The sequence below is a fragment of the Hemibagrus wyckioides genome, linkage group LG22 (genome assembly GCF_019097595.1).
Source record: "Hemibagrus wyckioides isolate EC202008001 linkage group LG22, SWU_Hwy_1.0, whole genome shotgun sequence".
NCBI lineage: Eukaryota > Metazoa > Chordata > Actinopteri > Siluriformes > Bagridae > Hemibagrus > Hemibagrus wyckioides.
Genome location: NC_080731.1, coordinates 15,261,109 through 15,280,895, shown reverse-complemented (window position 1 = coordinate 15,280,895; position 19,787 = coordinate 15,261,109). Strand labels below are relative to the sequence as shown.

General features: G+C 37.6%; 1 protein-coding gene across 5 annotated transcripts in view; it reads left to right on the top strand.

The window, feature by feature from the left end:
* Nucleotides 1-507: 507 nt before the first annotated feature.
* Nucleotides 508-19,787, top strand: part of LOC131343100 (probable E3 ubiquitin-protein ligase HECTD4) — a 94,577-nt gene continuing 75,297 nt past the window's right edge. For 3 of the 5 annotated variants that reach the window (XM_058374518.1, XM_058374521.1, XM_058374516.1), the window contains exons 1-10: nt 508-1,110; nt 11,910-12,508; nt 14,363-14,452; nt 14,717-14,844; nt 15,699-15,807; nt 16,337-16,475; nt 16,603-16,773; nt 17,113-17,305; nt 19,190-19,351; nt 19,552-19,665. In XM_058374518.1, the coding sequence (XP_058230501.1) occupies nt 964-1,110; nt 11,910-12,508; nt 14,363-14,452; nt 14,717-14,844; nt 15,699-15,807; nt 16,337-16,475; nt 16,603-16,773; nt 17,113-17,305; nt 19,190-19,351; nt 19,552-19,665 (1,852 nt within the window). In that variant the 5' untranslated portion in view covers nt 508-963. The remainder of the gene's footprint in view (nt 1,111-11,909; nt 12,509-14,362; nt 14,453-14,716; nt 14,845-15,698; nt 15,808-16,336; nt 16,476-16,602; nt 16,774-17,112; nt 17,306-19,189; nt 19,352-19,551; nt 19,666-19,787) is intronic. The other 2 variants (XM_058374519.1, XM_058374517.1) reach the window with 1 other exon arrangement.

The window sequence follows — 19,787 nt, the reverse complement described above, 5'->3', positions numbered from 1 at the left end:
TATATATATATATATATATATATATATATATATATATATATATATATATATATATATATATATATGTTTTATATACTTATATTTCTGTATGCAGATAGATAGATAGATAGATAGATAGATAGATAGATAGATAGATAGATAGAGACTTTCTCCTTTTCAGTAAGAGCTTTATCTTTGTCTGGGTTGCTTTGTTTCTGTGAATATACTATATTATAATAAAATAATATATTTTCTTTTTTTTCTACAAAAGATATCCTATTATTATTACACAATATAAAACACAATATAAAGTAATTGCATATAATATAGTAAAATAATATGATAACTAACTAACTAAATAAATAATAATAATAATAATAATAATAATAATAATAATAATTCATTTCTTCTTCTGAAAGTGTTATTAGTTGAGACGCAGAGCTCAGGTTCCTGAGAGCTCCTCCACTCTGTCTCCACTGAGAGATATTTAATCCGGGTTTCATTGGTGCTGTTTAACTGTGTTTATGCAAAGCCGCATTGCATGCTGGGAAAATTTGGCTTCCAATAATATAGCGCCATGGCGTCACACTGACAGCAGTATAGGTTTATCTTATCTTACAAATTACAAACAAGTGCTGGATAATTAAAACATTATACAGACTTTATGCATGCCACGTATCTGGTTGTATTGCACCGTGTAGGGAAGTATATATGACAAGCTGTCTCATCTTTGCGAAATACGGGAGTAAAATGTACTAGCTCCAGCAGAGTATCAGGTCGGCTTTCTATAGTTAGCACTCATTGTAGCTTCTTCAGCTAAAGCCTGATAGCAGGCTGAACGGGCGGAGCCGACACTAGTACCGCTTTAGTTCCTCGGATTGCTGAATGACAGCATGATGTACACAACCGACTAGACCTTCCTCGAAACGTAGCACACTTAGTTTTAATGTTCGTCAGGTAAAGGATTTTCTTCGGAGGAGAGAGATGGGCTCAGGGGCCCTGGACTCGACCCAGTGGTTGTCCGTGAAGGAAGAGACTATTTTTCTTCATGATGGGCTGATGCGTGTCACGGACCTCGCCGAATTGCCCAGCGAACTCGGAGTTTCTGAGCAAGGAGACACCGAGCAGGAGGTGAGCCTTTTGCCTGCTTTAGTTAGTCATAGAAACTATCACTTCAACCATGCTCTGGTGTTGCCTTTCAGATGACAGTGGTAGGCCAGTCTAAGGCGTTGGGGGTGGCTCATAGCTACCAGTGTGGACTTTCACCTTTATCTGACAGGCGAATGCTTGCCTTGTAAACACGCCTCTGTGTTATTGCCAGCCATGAACTAGTTAGACAAACTGGGGATAAACATTCCCTTATAAAGGTAACCACTTAAGATGGTGCTGCCAACTAGTTTACAAGCGTAGACGAGCTTAGCCGGCTGGTAGTGTAGCTTCATCGCCAAACCTGTGTAAGTTATCATAGCTAATTGATTAGTTTAGGCTCTGTTACACAAGCCTAGTCGATCAGGTATTAGCTGGACGCTAATGTTAACAGATCAAGCCGGCTAGCCAGCCCCGGTCTTGTGTAGCAAACTACTGTATTACCTGGTGTTTAAGCATGATATTAGCAGTTTTTCAGCCACGCAGGGATTAAGTTGACGTAATTAGTAATACAAGTGTTTACATAACAAATTGGGAAATGTTGTCAATTAAATAGATTAGTCATGTCTTTTCGGTGCAGGCATGCGTGCTAGCTTGGGTGCTTTGTGTAGACAGTCAGCATCTTTCATCTAAATATAGCTTGGCAAGCAGCTAATCCCGGACACTTTAGGCCAGTTGCTCCTGTTAAATGTTATCAATCATTAAAATTATATTTACATTCACATACTCACATTCCCTTTATAGAAATATAGCATGACAGTTCTGAGTAGTATATCTAAGATGGAAGCTGCTTCTTTCTGCATCAGTACAAATTGATGACTTAAGTATTATGTAGGACTTTTTTGTTTAGATTTCTACTAAAGTTACTCTCCAGGCTAAATATTGCAGTGTACTGTGGTCCTTATTGTCCCAAATCATCTTTATTTCATCTATGTTCATATCAAAATCTAAACATGTCCTATAGGTTAAACACGGCCACGTCTGCAGTGATTTGCAACTTGAGCCTCCAGAGAAGTACAATAACACAATAAGATGGAGGGAAGATAATTGAATGGCAATAGAACATTATGTAGAATGAGACAATGTTAAAGAAGTCAAATTTGAGGACTACAGTGTAACGCAGGGCCTTTTCAAGCCTAACTTGTGTTCTCACACTGGTCCTTTCTCAATAACATTGATCAACCATGATTTCATTAAGCAAGCTAGAAAGCCTTCAGTATGATGGCTTCCTTCACTTAACCATTCACAATCTGGCTTAATGGGTATCGGTGTGTGTGGGTAAGTAACTAGTTAAATTGAGCCAGAATGTTTGTGGGTGTTCAGGGCATATCCTTGGATCGATCTAAATTTACTATGAGCTGGTCAATGGCCCGATTCTAAAGTATCAGTTGGCTGAAGATTTGCTGTTAATTTTAACATTAAATATTTTAGTGATTTCAGTATTTATGTTTATTCATTTAAGATTCTTTATGGAATTTCAGAAATTTAGCTACTCTTGCTGCAGAACCTTGAGTTATCTAACAGTAACTGCCTCTCATTGGCTAATGAATCTGCATGGTGTCTCACGTTTACCTTAGGAGGATTTTTGCATTGTTGGGATGAACATGTTGACACAACCTACAATGCCCTGGCAAATTTAAAATCCAAAGTTTGGAAGACTTTTGGATACTACAGGAAAGAGGGACAGTTAGGCCTGCAATTAAGTATACCAGTAGCACCACAAATCTCACCACACATCTATTGAGACAGCATTGAGAGACAAAGAATCAGAGGATGCTAGTGTTATAGGTAGCACAAGGAAGAAAGTGTCAGATTCTGATATTACACACTTTCTATAGCCTTAACTTAACAACAACTTGGTAATGGTCACTGCTTCATTGGTAAAGGACTTAAGACCTTACACTGTAGTTGAGTGTAATGGCTTTCATGACATGATAAATATGTTAGAGCCAAGGTACAATATACCAAGTAGACAGCATTTTGACGATAAATCTGTACAGGAATTGTTCATGACAGTAAAGAACAAAGTTTAATGAGAATAATGGAAATAACGACTGATGCCTGGACCTCATATGCAGCAAATTTATGTGTGACTATGATAGTGCACTACATCTCATATGGCAGAATGGCAATTCTTAATAAATGAAAATTTGCACAGTAGTATTTCCTTTAGCATTCACTTGAGTTTACTGCTATATTGTATCCTATTTTTTGAATCGTTGCACTAATGTTACTGAGTCCACATGACTCACATGAGTTCACATGACTTGAAGCACTTGAAGCTTAAATTTGGCATGGCCATCTCATAACCTAGAAAGCCTGATGTTACTCCTTGACACATCAGTGTTGAAACCCGTCAATCTGTCCTCCTCCCTAGACCTCACTTTGTCCGATGAGTAAGGTCATCCTGCAAATGACAGACACAATCTGTGATATTAAATAGAGATCTAAAACATTTAGCCACAATTTAATGTTACATTATAGAGTTAGGGATATGGAAAATAAGTATGCAAGTATGTCATGCAAATCTGTGTATAGATTTCTATTATCCTGAATGAGAGCATTAGACCAATCACTCCTCCTACAGAGCCATCAATTTACATAACACAGACTCATCCTTCAGCATATCCTGGGCCTGACTGCTGTAATGTTCTGCTTCCTGTTAAGACACATGTTTATATACACATATGTAGGATTAGACACTTGCCAACCTTAAAAAACCATGGAGCATAGCAAAGTTTGAAAAATAAAAAGGTTAAACATTTCATTTCAATCTTGAAATGAAACTTATTAGTACAGAATGAAGTGTGTAAGATTAGCAGTAACTGCATAGCATAACTGGTAATGTTAGTTAGTTAACAATGTTGCATTTTAAAGAAGTCAAAGTTTCTACAGAGACTTAAAATTACTTATGTGATTAAAACGCATGGTAATGATAAACATTAATTATCAAAGTGCACATGTATTATCACAAAGTAATAAGGCCATTATTATTATTATTATTATTATTATTATTATTATTATTATTATTATTATTATTATACACAAGATAATCCAACCATGCAGCAAATACGTAGGGTTAGCAGATAATATCCAAAGTTTGCTGATTAATAGCAATTTATCTGTTCCAGTAGAACCTCAGATCTGTAGAGTAATGTACCTCATTACAGTTCATATCTTCTGTTTGAACACAACTGGACTCCATGTCTCTTCACTTCAAGGCCACAAGTGTTACAGACCACTGAGGTAGAATGCAGTGTTTGATCACTCTGAAAACTTGTTCTGCTTCTGCCTGATGCTCATTCACATTTTGTTTATGCTACTTTTATTGACCCAAAACCTGGATGCTTCACCTTTGGCCTAACTGAAAAAAAAACTACAAAGGTTTCTGATATTCGTGCTTTGAATTCTGCTTATGGCTGAATGATGTATTGAATTTTAGTCATTGTTGTGATGAATAATTTAAAATATTGGTCATTTACTGCTCACTTAGTGCTGACGTCAGTAAAGCTTTGCACAGCACAAGAAATGCCATGGCAAATGGTACAAACTTACACACCAGTTGAGCCATTAAAACTCTTCCATTTATAGAGCTCTCTTTCCTCTTGATTGAATTACAATTTTTTTCTTTTGGATTTAAGTTGACTTGCTTTCTTCTTTTTTAATGTGTAATATAAAGTTTATGCCATTAATAAACAACAACTGTGGTTCACAAAATCTTTGTTAAATTTATGGGTGTCATTGAAAGAATTCAATTTAAACTTGACTAGTTTAGTTAGTTAGTCTTGTTATGCACAAATTTAAAAAACAAAAATATTTTCAGACAGGTAAATGCTCCTATGAATGATTTAGCATAAATCCATTTATTTCCAGCTTGACAAACAAGGTGCACTGTTATTAAAATAAATTGGAAAGTTTTTGTTGCGTTTGTTAGTCTGTAATTTATCCATCCTGTATCTTTCAAATCATCCTACAAATATATTCCACATTTACTTTTCTTTCAGTGTAAACTTAATTTTTAGTCTAATGGAAGATACAATCACCAACCACTTTATTAGGAACACCTGTCCACCTATTCCTGTATGCAGTTGTCAACCACACAATCATGTGGCAGTCAAAAGCTTCGGTCTGTGTTCACATTAAACATCAAAATGAAGAAAAAGTGTCATCTCTGTGACTTTGACCTTGAGCTGAATGGGCCACAACGGTTGAACATTGCATTAGGTTGCACTTATGTCAACTAAGGACAGGAATCGGAAGCTGCTTTGGGTGCAGGCTAATGCTAACTGAACAGTTGAAAATAAGGGGTAAAAAAAATTACACCTGGTCTTTTTCCAGTCTTTAGCTGTCCAGTTTCCAGAGTTCACCTCAAGGCTTATGTTCTGAGATAACAGACTTTTTGACACTCTGATCACCACAGTTCTAAAGAGTGATTATTTGAGTTACTATAACACAATGTGGGCTTCCTATTACGGTTAGTGTTTAAATAAAAAAACTCTCATCTAGTCTTCAGACCTAGCGAATGGTCTGTTTCTCACACCACTCTTCTGTATTTTCTAGATTATTAAATACTTTTGAATGTAAAGCCAGAGTCTTCCAGATTTTGGCTCTGATTGTGCAGCAAGTGTGTGAACTCACGTTACTGCTTCTGTATGCATATGCAAATTGGAAGGAGTATTCAATTGGTTTTTAGTGACTTGAATTTTTTAAGAGCCCTGGCATGGTTGGGTGGAAAGAAGGACTCAGGAAGCCGGCCACTTTTTATGACATTTTTCATACATTTCAAGCCCTTAGACTTCAAGCCCTTAATCGACCAACAAGTATTAGAGAAATGGCAAGCAGAATGGGAAGAATGTCAATATAGTAGCACTAACATTATAAAACATATGTTTTTGATCTGCCCAATTTTTAATGGCAGCCATTTTTGTCAGAACAAACCTTTAAGGACTTTGTAAGATGGACCCAGAAAAACATTTATCATTTTTATCAACAGTACATTACAAAAAATGTTTTTATGTTGTATGCATAAAGTATTGGTGATTTTTGTCAAGGTAATTAAAAATGTTTTCATTTATTATATTGTATTTATTGTATTTATATTTATTTGTATTTATGTACGTGTGGCATGATGGCTATGTGAATTTTTTTCAAAGAAAATTATTGTTTCTGCCCAAGTTGCACCATCACAACTTACAGAACTCGAAATTTTCCATGAAAATATAACATGGAAATGAAATTTTAGCCTTGCGAACTGCCATTTAGATGAAGTCAAGGGCCTCTGCTGTAGAATTTTGGATTTTTGTTGATTGAAAGCAAGTATCCAAACATCAGAAAATGTGCCTCATAATCGGCAGCATTTTTAGATCAGTCTATTGATTTGAATCAGTCTTATCCCACATAATTACATTAAAATATTGGGCTGCTTTCACTGATGATCTAAACCTAGAGAATAGCCAACAGCAGCTACTGTCCTGGCTGATACCATGCATTACAAATCATCAGAATTGGTTTGATTGGTTTGGTGGGATGAGGACGACAAAGAATCACAATGACCTGGCGACTGGAAAAGCAGATCCCAAGCTCAAAAATGTTCATATCTTCTGGTTCTAGTTAGGACTCTAACTGCTGCATTCTGGAATAACTGGAGCTTGCTAGTAGGTCTGCATCATGTAGCGACATTATATATCTTATCTTAGCATTTTTTTCTGAGATGAAAGAAGACTATTCTAGTAAAATTACCTACATGAGCTTCAAATAAAAGACTGTAGTCAATAATCATACAAAGGTCTTTTACTGTTGAACATGATGAGACAGAAAGGCCATCCAGAGTTCTAAAACCAAAAAGCTTACTGCTGGATATATGTGGTCCTAGGACAAGTTCTTCTGTCTTTCCAGAATTAAGTAGAAGGAAGAAACATTCAGTCTAATGTCCTTTATACATGCTTCAAAGCTGGTGCCTCTCATCTGCCTTTGCTGAAGCATGTAACTTTGTGCTATCAGCGCAGTGGAAGGTAATACCATGGTTATGAATAATTTTACCCAGAGGTAGCACATGTAAGGAGAAAAGCAGCGGTAAACAAGAATGATCATTAAACATATATTAATGAACTGTTATGCTTTTAACAACACCAGACAATTCTCTTACTCAGAAAATACATATTTCTCATCAAGGAAAATCCTGGAGTTCTTATTAAAGTGAAGGTCCTCATAGTTGCTATTGTTGACTTAGTTTTAAAGATTATATTATTGTAATACTATAAGAATTACTTAAATATTTTGCTTTACCTTCTTTCATCCTGCCATGAAAATAGCCATTGATGCTGGCATGCCATTAAAAGAATACTAAACAGATAAGCAGTGGGCTGTATTATGTGTAGAGAAGCCACCATGTACAAAAAGACCTGAGTCAGGAGAGGGCTGTTCCCTTAACTCCAACAACATTTTGTAGTGTATCAAATAGAATAGTATGATCAATGGTGTTAAAAGCTGCACTAAGGTCAAGCAACACCAGCAAGGAGACAAAACCCTGATCAGAGGCCAGTATTTACCACTTTAACCAGTGCTGTATTTGTGCCATGCTGAGGTCTAAATCATGACTGATTTCATGAATGTTACTTCTAAGCAGGTATAAGCATAAATGGTCAGTGGTTTAAAAACTGTTAGCTTAAATGATTTAGGTACACAGCCAGTGCTAAGAGATGAATTGATTCTATTTGGAAGGGTTTCAGTTACTGCTGGTATTAGTTGTTTATAGAAACATGTAGGTATGAAACTAGTGAAATTAAATTGCCCTTTTGAAGGGAAGTGAAACATTCAAAACACTGATCTGATATAGTGATATTGTTATTTACAGGATTAGCCATCACATTGACTGAATGCCAATGAAATGATTCATGAAGTCATTGCTTATTGACGGTGTTCGTTTTTCTGGTTTAATTTTGCTACTGTATAAAAAATAAAAACATAGGATCGTTTTTATGAATTCTGCAATTAGAGCAGAGAGATATGCTGATCCAGCAGCACTAAGATCCAGCAGCACTGTCTTCTGTAGCTCTGGACGCTTTCCTTCCATGCTAATTGAAATTCTAGCAATTTATTTTGACACCATTTACATTCTAATTTTTTTTAGTGGTCTGTTTTATGGTTCATGCTGGTTCATTGTGCCAGGGTGCTAGTTTCTTCTCTTTAACTATTTTCCTTTTAAGTGGAGCTTCTATATTCTAGGTTGTAGTGAAACACTGACTCTAAGTAGAGTCTCAGTAGTCTTTATCAGTCACCTGATAAAGTTCTGTTGGGTCAGACAGCGATCCAGTCATGGATGATAACTATTAACTATTGATAAAGCTCTCTGCAGCAGGAGGCATAAATGTAGGTTTAATACAGTAATGTGGCGACGAGCAAATATGTCTCTGGTGCATTTTAGAAACAACTAGGTTTGAAATGAAATCTGCAAATTCACAGAGGAAATCAAAATATGGCCCTGGGGGCTCTAAATAACAATGCGTGGAATTAACGCTGTATACTTATTTTTTGTAGTTACATATGTTACAAAGAACATATGTTCTGTGTGATACGTTGATTATCATCCAAAATAACTGCAGCACTTCCTCCCCTGCCTGTTAGGCATGGCTGATTGTATATAACTATATCTGGGCAGACTAGCTTTATTGAATGCTTCATACTCATATGGTTTAATCCATGTTTCTGTTAAAACAGTACATAAAACTCTGTTCAACCTTTCGCCAACATTTCTGATGGTTCCTCTTGTTTTTAAGTTCTGTAGTGTTGTAAACTGGCCTGAACATGAATGAAATTTCTGTATGTGTCACATACACCAGAAAGCTGTTGGAATATACATATTGATAAGTTACAGACTTCATTTTTAATAATTTATTAAAAGCTAACTAGCTATAGAGTACAAATCCTGTATTATATCACCTCATTAAATCTAAGTAAGAAGCCTAAAACTTAAAACAGTTTGGAAACTCTGACTGGAAGAAAGTTTCCCCCATCTCAATGTAGAATTCTTTCAGCTGTGTGATGTTTGGGGGGTTTCTTGCACACACAGTCCCTTTCAAATCACCCCACATGATCTCAGTAGGATTTAGATCTGGGCTTTGACTCAGCCATTCCAGAATTCTCCATTTTTTACTTTTCAGCCAGTCCTTGGTGGATTTACTGGTATGTTTTGGGTCATTGTCATTTTGATTCAAGATTCAAGAAGCTTTATTGTCATTTCAACCACATATAGCTGGCGCAGTACATAGTGAAATGAAATAACGTTTCTCCAGGACCTGGTGCTACATAAACATACAACAAGTTCAACACAAAACAAGAAAACAACACCACAGAGCTAGGACAGAAGTTTGTCTTAGCCACGTAAAGTGCACAGTGTGCAGCTAGGTGCAAACAGAGCATAGACAAGACAGTGCAAAAAGACAATAAATACAATAAAGACAACACAAAAGAACACAGGACACTTAGCGCCGAAATGAAAAAAGAACATGTGTACTGGAATGTAAGTGAAATAAAATAGATAAAGTGAAATGATGTAAAAAATAAAAAAAGTATTGTGCAAAAATATTGTGCAAAAATACACAGCAGCGGTTGAGGTAGTGGTTGCAAGGTTCAGTTCCGCTTTAGCTTTAATTTTTTGACAGATGGTCTTCCTCAAGCACCTTCTGATACAATGTAGAATTCATAATGGATTCTATGATGGTGATCTGGCCACTTCCACCTCCATGTTTCATAGTTGGTAAGAGGTTCATTTGCTGAAAAGCTGTATTTGGTTTACGCCAAACATACCCTGTTATGGTGTCCAAATAATTCAATTTTAGACTCCTCTGTCAGAAGCACATTATTCCAGAATTCTTGGCCTTTGTCTCTGTGTTCTTTGGGAAACTTCAGTCTTGCCCTCATGTTTTTTTATACAGCAAAGGTTTCCTTCTTGCACACCTCCCAAAATAATTAAAGTTGTGTAGCCTCTTTCTGATTGTAGATTCACTTTGGCATAAACTGTAGCAAAAGCTTGCTGTCAGTCCCTTGATGATATTTTAGGGTTTTTGGAGATGTCCAAACAGACAGGACAGGCAAGCTCTCCAGAGGGTGGTGCAATCAGCCGAGCGTACCATCCGCACCGAGCTTCCTGACCTGGACACCATATACAGCAAGCGGTGCTGGACCAAAGCCAGGAAGATTATGAAGGACCTCAGTCATCCCAACAATGGACTCTTCTCTCTGTTGAGGTCAGGGAAGCGTTTCCGTTCCTTGAAGGCGAACACAGAGAGAATGAGGAGGAGCTTCTTCCCGCAGGCCATTCGGGCCCTCAACCAATACACCTGGAATCTGGACTTTCTGGACTTACCCCCGAACGACATAACATTCTACCTCAGCAGATTGTTGCACAAGCAATAATTGCACTACTTTGTACTCTGCACTACTCTGTACACACAATAACACTCTCACTGTACATCTTTTCTGTAAATCTTGTGTGCACACTGCACTGACACTTTACTCCCTGTTCAATTGGACATTTATATTTGCCTTATATATACATCTACAAATATATTTATATATTTATCTTACATATGCACACTGTACATACTGTATTCATTTGCTACACCATTTCAAAGTTGACCTTTTTATCTACATATATGCATATACTGTATCTTCTATATATTATAGTCAACACATATATATTTATTTATATTGTTTTATTTTTCACATACACTATATATACTATATTGTACTGTATTATATTAGTGTATTATATTTTTGTTTTTATATTTGTTTTTTTATATTTAGTTTTATATAGCAGTTTTATATTTGTATACATTATATATTATATTACTATTTTTTTATTATTTTTATTTTATTTTATTTTTCATTATTTATAATATTTACTGCTATATTGATACTACATATATATTTATATTATACATATATTTGCTTATGCATATCTGACACTTGACTTTCAAGTTATTTTCCTTTGTGATTTCTACCATTTAATTTTCCCTACTTTTCCCTATATATTCTTAACTATATCCCCTATTTTTCATTTCTTTTTGATGTCTTTAAGCATCTTGCGGTCTGCTCTTGGGGTGAATTTGCTTGGACACCCTGACCTGGCCATGTTGGCAGTTGTTTTAAATGTTCTCCACTTGTAAATGATTTTCTGGACAGTGAAATAGCTGATTACAAATTCTTTTGAGATCTTTTTATATCCCTTACCAGACTCATAAGCATCAACAATTTTCTTTCTGAAGGCCTCAAGGAGCTCTTTGGATCTCACCATGGTGATACCTCTCACTTCAACAATTAAGAGCAAGCCAAACTAAATGTCTGAGGTTTAAATAAGGCAAACCTCCTTCAAAATTCTCTGGAATAATGTTCTAATAATTTGCACCTGATGTGATAGACCTGGAGGTCATTTTATCTATTTTAAGTACAAATAAATATGGTTTTATTTGTTTAGTTATATTACTTGAATATTTCAATATTGTTAAAATGAAGATCAAATGCCCATGTGTTAGCTATGTTTTAAAAAAAAACACAGGCCTTTCATGGGGTGTCCTAATTTTTTCCCTTGATTGACATGTATGTATATATATATGTATATGTGTGTGTATATATATACATACATACATATATATATATAATCTCCATTAAGAATGTTTTCATTCTTAATCAGATTTATTCATAATCAGATTTATTTTTAACTAAATACTAAAGCCAGGTGTTTGTTTGTCACTTGACTACTATAAATTCTTATTCTGTATATTTAGATCCTGACCTTCGAAACCAAGAATCCAGTGGAGTTAGCTGAGCGCTTGCGTTCTGTCTGTGGTAACCAGAGCAATGCTTATGCACGCCTTCTGGAGTATCGGCTCAATGCTCTGCGAGGCCTTTGGGGGGCACAACGTCAGGTGGCTGTGGAAGAGCAGCAAGAGCGAGATGGTGCAACAGCAGGAGCTGGCTCTGGAGCAGGCTCTGATGATGAGACCCTGACCCTCCTGAAGCGTCAGGGCCTCCTTCAGCAGCAGTATCAGCAATCCCATCACCACCCTGCACTGCCCTCCAACTCTGATCAAGCTCCCTTCACGTCACGTGTGGGTTTACTGCTCATCTTCCCCCTGCTACAGTCACAAACCCACCATGACCCAGCACTCGCTGGTGTCACTGCCGAGGTACTGCTGGCCTGTCTGCGTGACTGCCAGCCACTTAGCCTTGGCAAGGAGCCTGCTGACTGCCTCAGTGGCTTGGAGGGACTTCTGTGCTCATGGTTGGAGCAGGAGGGTGAGCATGCAGCAGTGCCACAGCCATTGCTGACTCAGAGACAGAGGGAGAATGCAGCTGCTGCGCTTGTAGCGCTAGCATGTGCAAGGTGCTTGCAATACAACAGTACAGATATTAACTGCAATGCTGCAACTTATATCATACCAGATTCCAATCAGTTATTTATGTTAGTATTGTTTAAGTTAACCATATAACATTTATATAACCCCATATCAGCATAAACATATGTTGTTTAAATCTTTAATACACTATATTGCCAAAAGTATTCGCTCACCCATCCAAATAATCAGAATCAGGTGTTCCAATCACTTCCATGGCCACAGGTGTATAAAATCAAGCACCTAGGCATGCAGACTGTTTTTACAAACATTTGTGAAAGAATGGGTCGCTCTCAGGAGCTCAGTGAATTCCAGCGTGGAACTGTGATAGGATGCCACCTGTGCAACAAATCCAGTCGTGAAATTTCCTCGCTCCTAAATATTCCACAGTCAACTGTCAGCTGTATTATAAGAACGTGGAAGTGTTTGGAAACGACAGCAACTCAGCCACGAAGTGGTAGGCCACGTAAACTGATGGAGCGGGGTCAGCGGATGCTGAGGGGCATAGTGCGAAGAGGTCGCCAACTTTCTGCAGAGTCAATCGCTACAGACCTCCAAACTTCATGTGGCCTTCAGATTAGCTCAAGAACAGTGCGCAGAGAGCTTCATGGAATGGGTTTCCATGGCCGAGCAGCTGCATCCATCACCAAGTGCAATGCAAAGCGTCGGATGCAGTGGTGTAAAGCACGCTGCCACTGGACTCTAGAGCAGTGGAGACGCGTTCTCTGGAGTGACGAATCGCGCTTCTCCATCTGGCAATCTGATGGATGAGTCTGGGTTTGGCGGTTGCCAGGAGAACGGTACTTGTCTGACTGCATTGTGCCAAGTGTAAAGTTTGGTGGAGGGGGGATTATGGTGTGGGGTTGTTTTTCAGGAGCTGGGCTTGGCCCCTTAGTTCCAGTGAAAGGAACTCTGAATGCTTCAGCACACCAAGACATTTTGGACAATTCCATGCTCCCAACTTTGTGGGAACAGTTTGGAGCTGGCCCCTTCCTCTTCCAACATGACTGTGCACCAGTGCACAAAGCAAGGTCCATAAAGACATGGATGACAGAGTCTGGTGTGGATGAACTTGACTGGCCTGCACAGAGTCCTGACCTCAACCCGATAGAACACCTTTGGGATGAATTAGAGCGGAGACTGAGAGCCAGGCCTTCTCGTCCAACATCAGTGTGTGATCTCACAAATGCGCTTCTGGAAGAATGGTCAAAAATTCCCATAAACACACTCCTAAACCTTGTGGACAGCCTTCCCAGAAGAGTTGAAGCTGTTATAGCTGCAAAGGGTGGACTGATGTCATATTGAACCCTATGGATTAGGAATGGGATGTCACTTAAGTTCATATGCGAGTCAAGGCAGGTGAGCGAATAATTTTGGCAATATAGTGTATATAGTACAAGATCATTAAACGGAGCACAAGGCTGCATGCACGAATAAGTATTTCTGATTGTGGAGCAATGGATCAAGCTTCCCCCTAACTCATCAGTGTTTGCCTTCACAGACTTATTCCCCAAGTGGGACAGAAGAGGTCACAATAATTTTAATGTCATCTCCAGCTATAGCTGAACTATGTAGATTGTAGCTAATGTATATAGGAAAGTATGGTCTGTTTTGTTATGTAGCTAGTAACAAATATTATTTATAATAAATAAAAAAAATTTATTTGTATTAAATACAAGTGCATGCTTAATATAGTCTGTGACCTGTCACCTGTACATACTTGTAGATTTATGTACACACTTAACTTGTACCAGTCAAATGTCATTTGTCATAGTTTGGATTTGGATATATTTGCAATGTCTTTCATAAATTTGTTTCTGTATGATTGATCTCTGTCCATCTAGGGGCTCTCTGAAGACGTTCATTCACACAGTTCACCTGCTCCAGAAACAGACAGACTTAGGGCGGCTTCCTGTTGCAGATGTCCTCTATAGGTCAGGCTTTGTAAATCCTTTTTTTTTTAATCATTTAAGTGATGAACCCACCTTTTCACTGTTATGAGGTAACTTGTGTAAGAAATATTACTGCTTTTTAAAATTCAATATGATTTAGATACATGTCTACTGTTTTATAATATAGTAATTAAGAAGAAAACCATCTATACAATGTGGCAATGAATATGATAATGCTAATGTGTTCACATAGTATCACAAAGAATAGTGTATTTTTATTTCATGGTTTCATCTCCTTTATCTCAGACTGATTCTTCTGGAAGGGGGTCCAGGCTCCCCATCTTGTTTGCTTGGGGGAAAGCACAATGTTTCATGGGGTTTTGAGGACATGCTTCCCACACCAGATTGCAGTGCTGCAGGAACAGAGGGTAAAGGTAAGACTGTCAGGAATTACTGCAATGCATTAAGAGTATATCTTGTCAAAATTGGTGAATCCTTTTTTTCTTTGATGTCTTGAGTGAGGACTGTCAATTATAGCACTTTTTCAGCAGGTATTACTGATTCACAACTGACACTTGACTACAACCCAGCTGCCAATTTACTTGTATTCTTCAGCTGATTGTGCTGTTGCATGACCCAGTTTTGACTTAGGTACCGTGTTAAGTTTAAGTTTCCCAGGTACCGTGGCTACAAAACAAGACCAAATGGTCACCTCACCACCATGCTGGACAGTTGGTATGAGGTGTTTGTGATGATACACTGTGTTTAGTGTTCCACAGACATGGCACTGTGAATGATAACCAGATATCTCCACCTTGGTTTCATCAATCTGAAGGATATAGTTCCAGAACCTGTGTTGTTTGTTCAATGCAATTTTGCCAGCCTAATTGATGCTGCAATGTTGTTTTTTGTTGCACAAGATACTTATTAGACATTTTGTGATTGTGCTATCAGTGCTATCATACATTATCATTAACATAAACATGTGCTTACACAGGCCTATAGGTCACAAGATGTAGCTCTTATATATATATATATATATATATATATATATATATATATATATATATATATATATATATATATATATATATATATATATATATATATATATATATATATATATACATACATATACATGACTTAAAACAGACCTGTGGCAATAAAATAATTCAGCTGAATGTCCATGTCCATGCTGCCAATGGAATGGTGCATCATTACTGTGAGAAAGGGTTAATACATTGCAAATGTTTAGTTTGATGCAACTTTCTTATTCTCTCTCTTTCAGACACAGACTTAGGCCGCTGTTTGGCTACAGATGGCTTATATCTTTATACCACTAACTCATTTGGTAGAGGTTTGAGCAAGCTGGGCTCAGGCCTACATGGAACCCTTAGGTGAGCAGCAATAAACTCTATGGTCGCAAAGTTTTTGTATTACTCTTACCTGCATACTTAGTGTAAATGTTTACATGCACATAGAGCGAAAAGGCAAAGAACATGTATATAGATTGACTTGAAACTTTTCTGTGCTACATTATTTATTTCATGCAGGAGTTGCACTGCATTCATATGGGTGCACTTTAGCAAAGCTCAGCAAAGCTAACATTTATACAAATAATCTTATTTATCTAGTTTAGCCAATTAGTTGCAGGCTTCAGAAAAGGTAGAATTTTTACTTTGCCACAGCCAAATCCAAGGAAATGGCACAGAAACTCCTGCTGTCAGCAGCTAGCAGAGGGGCTTTGTGCAATATGTGCTCACAAAACTGTTTGCTTTTAGGACTGGGTACAACTGCTTTTTTCTGAGCAGTGTTTGTAACCTCTTTCTTGTGTTTTCTTCCATAGTAATAATACATTGGTGTTTATTGTTATCTCCACTATCTCCATGAATTAATTGCTGTTTTTATGTGCTCACTCTCTTTCAGAGGTTTTGTTTACTGTAGAAATGAAGAGCTAGAGGCTGGTTGGGTAGTACACAGCAGTAGTTATCTCCTTCATCGCCCTGCCTCCTTTGACACAAAAACCCATCAGCTGTGCCAGGTCATAGACCCATACACTTTACAAGTAAGAAATAATATACGTACACAATCTCTTTAACTTTTACATTTCTTCTGTTTTAGTTCAGTTGCGTAAGGGTTTTTTTTTTGAGATTTTGATTAGGATTAAGTTATGTCTTCACCTCTATATAAAGGTATGCCAGATTGTGCCCATGCCTCATCACCACGTTGCAGTGGGCAGCAGTTTGACCACGCTACATGTTTGCTCTGATGGGACCTACATCTACTGGGTGTGGTCACCTGTCAGTCTCAATGAAAAGACCCAGAAAGGCCACTCTGTCTTCATGGATGTCTTCCAGTTAGTGGTAGGAAAATGTTCTAGAGAAAGCTATTCTAAGTGGATTATTTTCGATTTATGCAGTAAATTATTCAGAATTCAAAATTATAAATGCTTGCTCATAGAATATATAGAAAATGTAATAGATAAATATATAGAAAATGATGTTTTCCTTTTATTTGTCATCCATCTGTGTGTTGTAAGAGAATCTTCATTTATGTTCAGAGCTAGTAATGGGCAAATCAGAATATTCCTATATAGTATAGATATATAGTATAGTATACTATATCGTGAAAAAGTATTTCCCATTAAGTCCCATACTGTTATTAATGGCATGAAAAATAATTCCTGTTTATCTTTTCCCCAGGCTGAATCTGGGCTGTGCGTGGCCAGTGCTGTCCGGGAGCGAGTGATCTTGTCACGGAAAGAGGGGGAGTCATCAAAATGTCTGAATGAGCTGCTGATGAGCCGCATGTCCCGTTTTCGCACCTCTCACTCTGCCACACTTGCTGCTCTCACTGGCTCTGCCATTACAAACCCTGTCAAAGAGGAGCAAACTGGTAAATTGACAGACAGTATTGTGCCCATTGTTTGTTTGGATTTTTTTGTTCAAGATGTCTCCCAAGTAACAAAAAAGTTTCAGAAAGGAGGGCTGGTTTGCCAAAGTTAAAAGCTTTAAAGTTTCTTTATCATTTTTGTTTTTATACAATTTTCAGTTTAAAAACGTTACACAGATATCTTTTGTATATTCCGTTGGCCTATTGTGTTATAGGTTTAATTTAAAATGGAGTACTTTGCATTTTATCCATTGTAATTTACACATAAGAACCCATAATGACAACACAAAGGCAATTTTTTAGATTTTTTTTTAAATATCTAAAACTGAAATCTCTCAATTTGACAAGTTAAAGGCCCTCCAGTCTGAGCACAGTTGCACGATGTTTGCTGTGAGTATATTAAGATGTGTCTAGATCTTAAATGGATTCCACTTGAAGCAAATTCGATTGCTTAAACATGAGTTAAGAGGCTCTCACCTGTGTGTAAGGTCTAATAATTCACAGTGCATGTCAGACCAAAAATGAAGCCATGGAGTTCCAGGAACTCTCTGTGACTCGAAGGTGTAGATCTGGGCAAGGGAATAAGACCATTTCTAATGTTTAGAATGTTCTAAAGTAGCTTTGGCAAATGTCTTAATGTCCCACAGTGGAGTCACTCGAGGAAGTTTAGACTTGTGCCAAAGCAGGTCCAACCTTGTCTTGTCCTTATGCTTCAGGTATTGTGAATAAGTGAAAAATTGTGAAATAAGGTGAAACTTGAACCCTGTTGAGTATCTGTTGGCAGTTCACAGATGCAGACTGGGCTTCAGAGGTTCTGCCAGAAAGAATGGGAGAAACTGTGCAAATCTACTTTTCATTAATTAACCGTGTTACCGACTGAATTGCAGTTCACTTTTATCAGTATGTTCTACTCCTATCACATATGAAATACAATATCAGACCTAAGTTGTACTCTGGAGCATATTCCACATAAGAGAAAGAACTTGAGTGGCCTCCATAGAGCCCTGACCTCAAACCACCTGAACACCTTTGGGAAGAACTTGATCACCAACTTCATGCTTGCTGGACATTAGTTTTCAGGAGTTTGTACTGTCATAGCTGACTGGTCAAATTCCCCCAGCCAGTGTCCAAAATCTAGTGGAAACCCTCCTTAGAAGAATCTAGGGTGTTGCAGTAAAAGGGGAACAGCTTCAGTTTATTGAAACATGGAAGAAACCTTGAGAGGAACCATACTCAAAAGCAAAAAGGGAACCCATCCTCGTCTGGGTGAGGCTGGATAAATTGATTTATAAATAATTTCCTTTTGTACTAGAACTGTAGAACTGTTCACTGATGGAGACCTGATTGCAAAACTGTTCATGGCAGTTGCATTCCTAAAGCTATCATAGCAATTGTAGTCCTAAGCAATTTGTATCAGTTGCAATCTAAAGTCATTTTTTAAGTGTTCTTTTATCTAAGAAAACACTTTTCACAAAAGACTTGTCTAAACAGATATGCTGCTCCTAATTTCTTGGAACACTAATTGGGAGGCCTTTCCATAAGTGTGGGGCTTTATAAAAGAAAGCTTTGCCCCTGCTGTAGCCTTTACTGTGACATTGGCCAGCATCATGCCATAATTTGGGTGATTGTGCTGATATTATGCAGTCGTTTTCTCTTGCTGAGTTGTCTATAGGTGTATATGCATGTGTATATTCCACCACTGTGTAAAACACAATCTAAGACTAATACAATGAAAGTTTTGCTTTTCAGTGGGAAACAATTTCTGTTGTTTGTATATTATAATTAACATAAACAGAATAATTATATAGATAACTGTATAAAGCAAATTGACAAGGACTGACATGTAGTTGAGGTTAAATATGTATCTATTTTTTCCTTTCTTTCTAGTAGTAAATGCTAGCTGCGGTCTTCCTCTTAAAACTTTGAGGAAAACACCCATGTATGTGTGTGGCACCTACCTGGTAATGCTGGCCTCCCCTCCTGGTGTAGCTGGAAGTTCTGCAACTCGCTCACTTTTTGGAGGATCCAGTGGCCTTTCCTCCCTTAAGAGTAAGACACTTTAGATACCTGTTGTCAAAAAAAGACAACAAGCCAATGATGCTAACATTTTGTAATTATTAGCAGTGTGGTTGGGATGGTGTATACTATCCAAAGTGGCAATAGATTTAATGTTTCTTTCCCTTTGCTTGAATGTTCTCTCTTTCTCTCTCTCTCTCTCTCTCTCTCTCTCTCTCTCCTCTGTTTCTAAGTTCTGGCATCTAATCTGGTGTTCAACTTGAATGATGGTCAGTTTGTCAATCGTGTAGACCTGATTGATGCTCCTGGCAGTTCTCTGGGTCGTGGCGCGCAAGTGGCAGGACTAGGTATGTAAGCGTTATACTTTTATTAACTATAATTATAATGTGTCCGTATTGTCAGTGTTTTCCATATAACCTATAAAATGACTGTTTTCCAGTGAGCCAAGCCTTTTTCTTTTTGAGCAAAT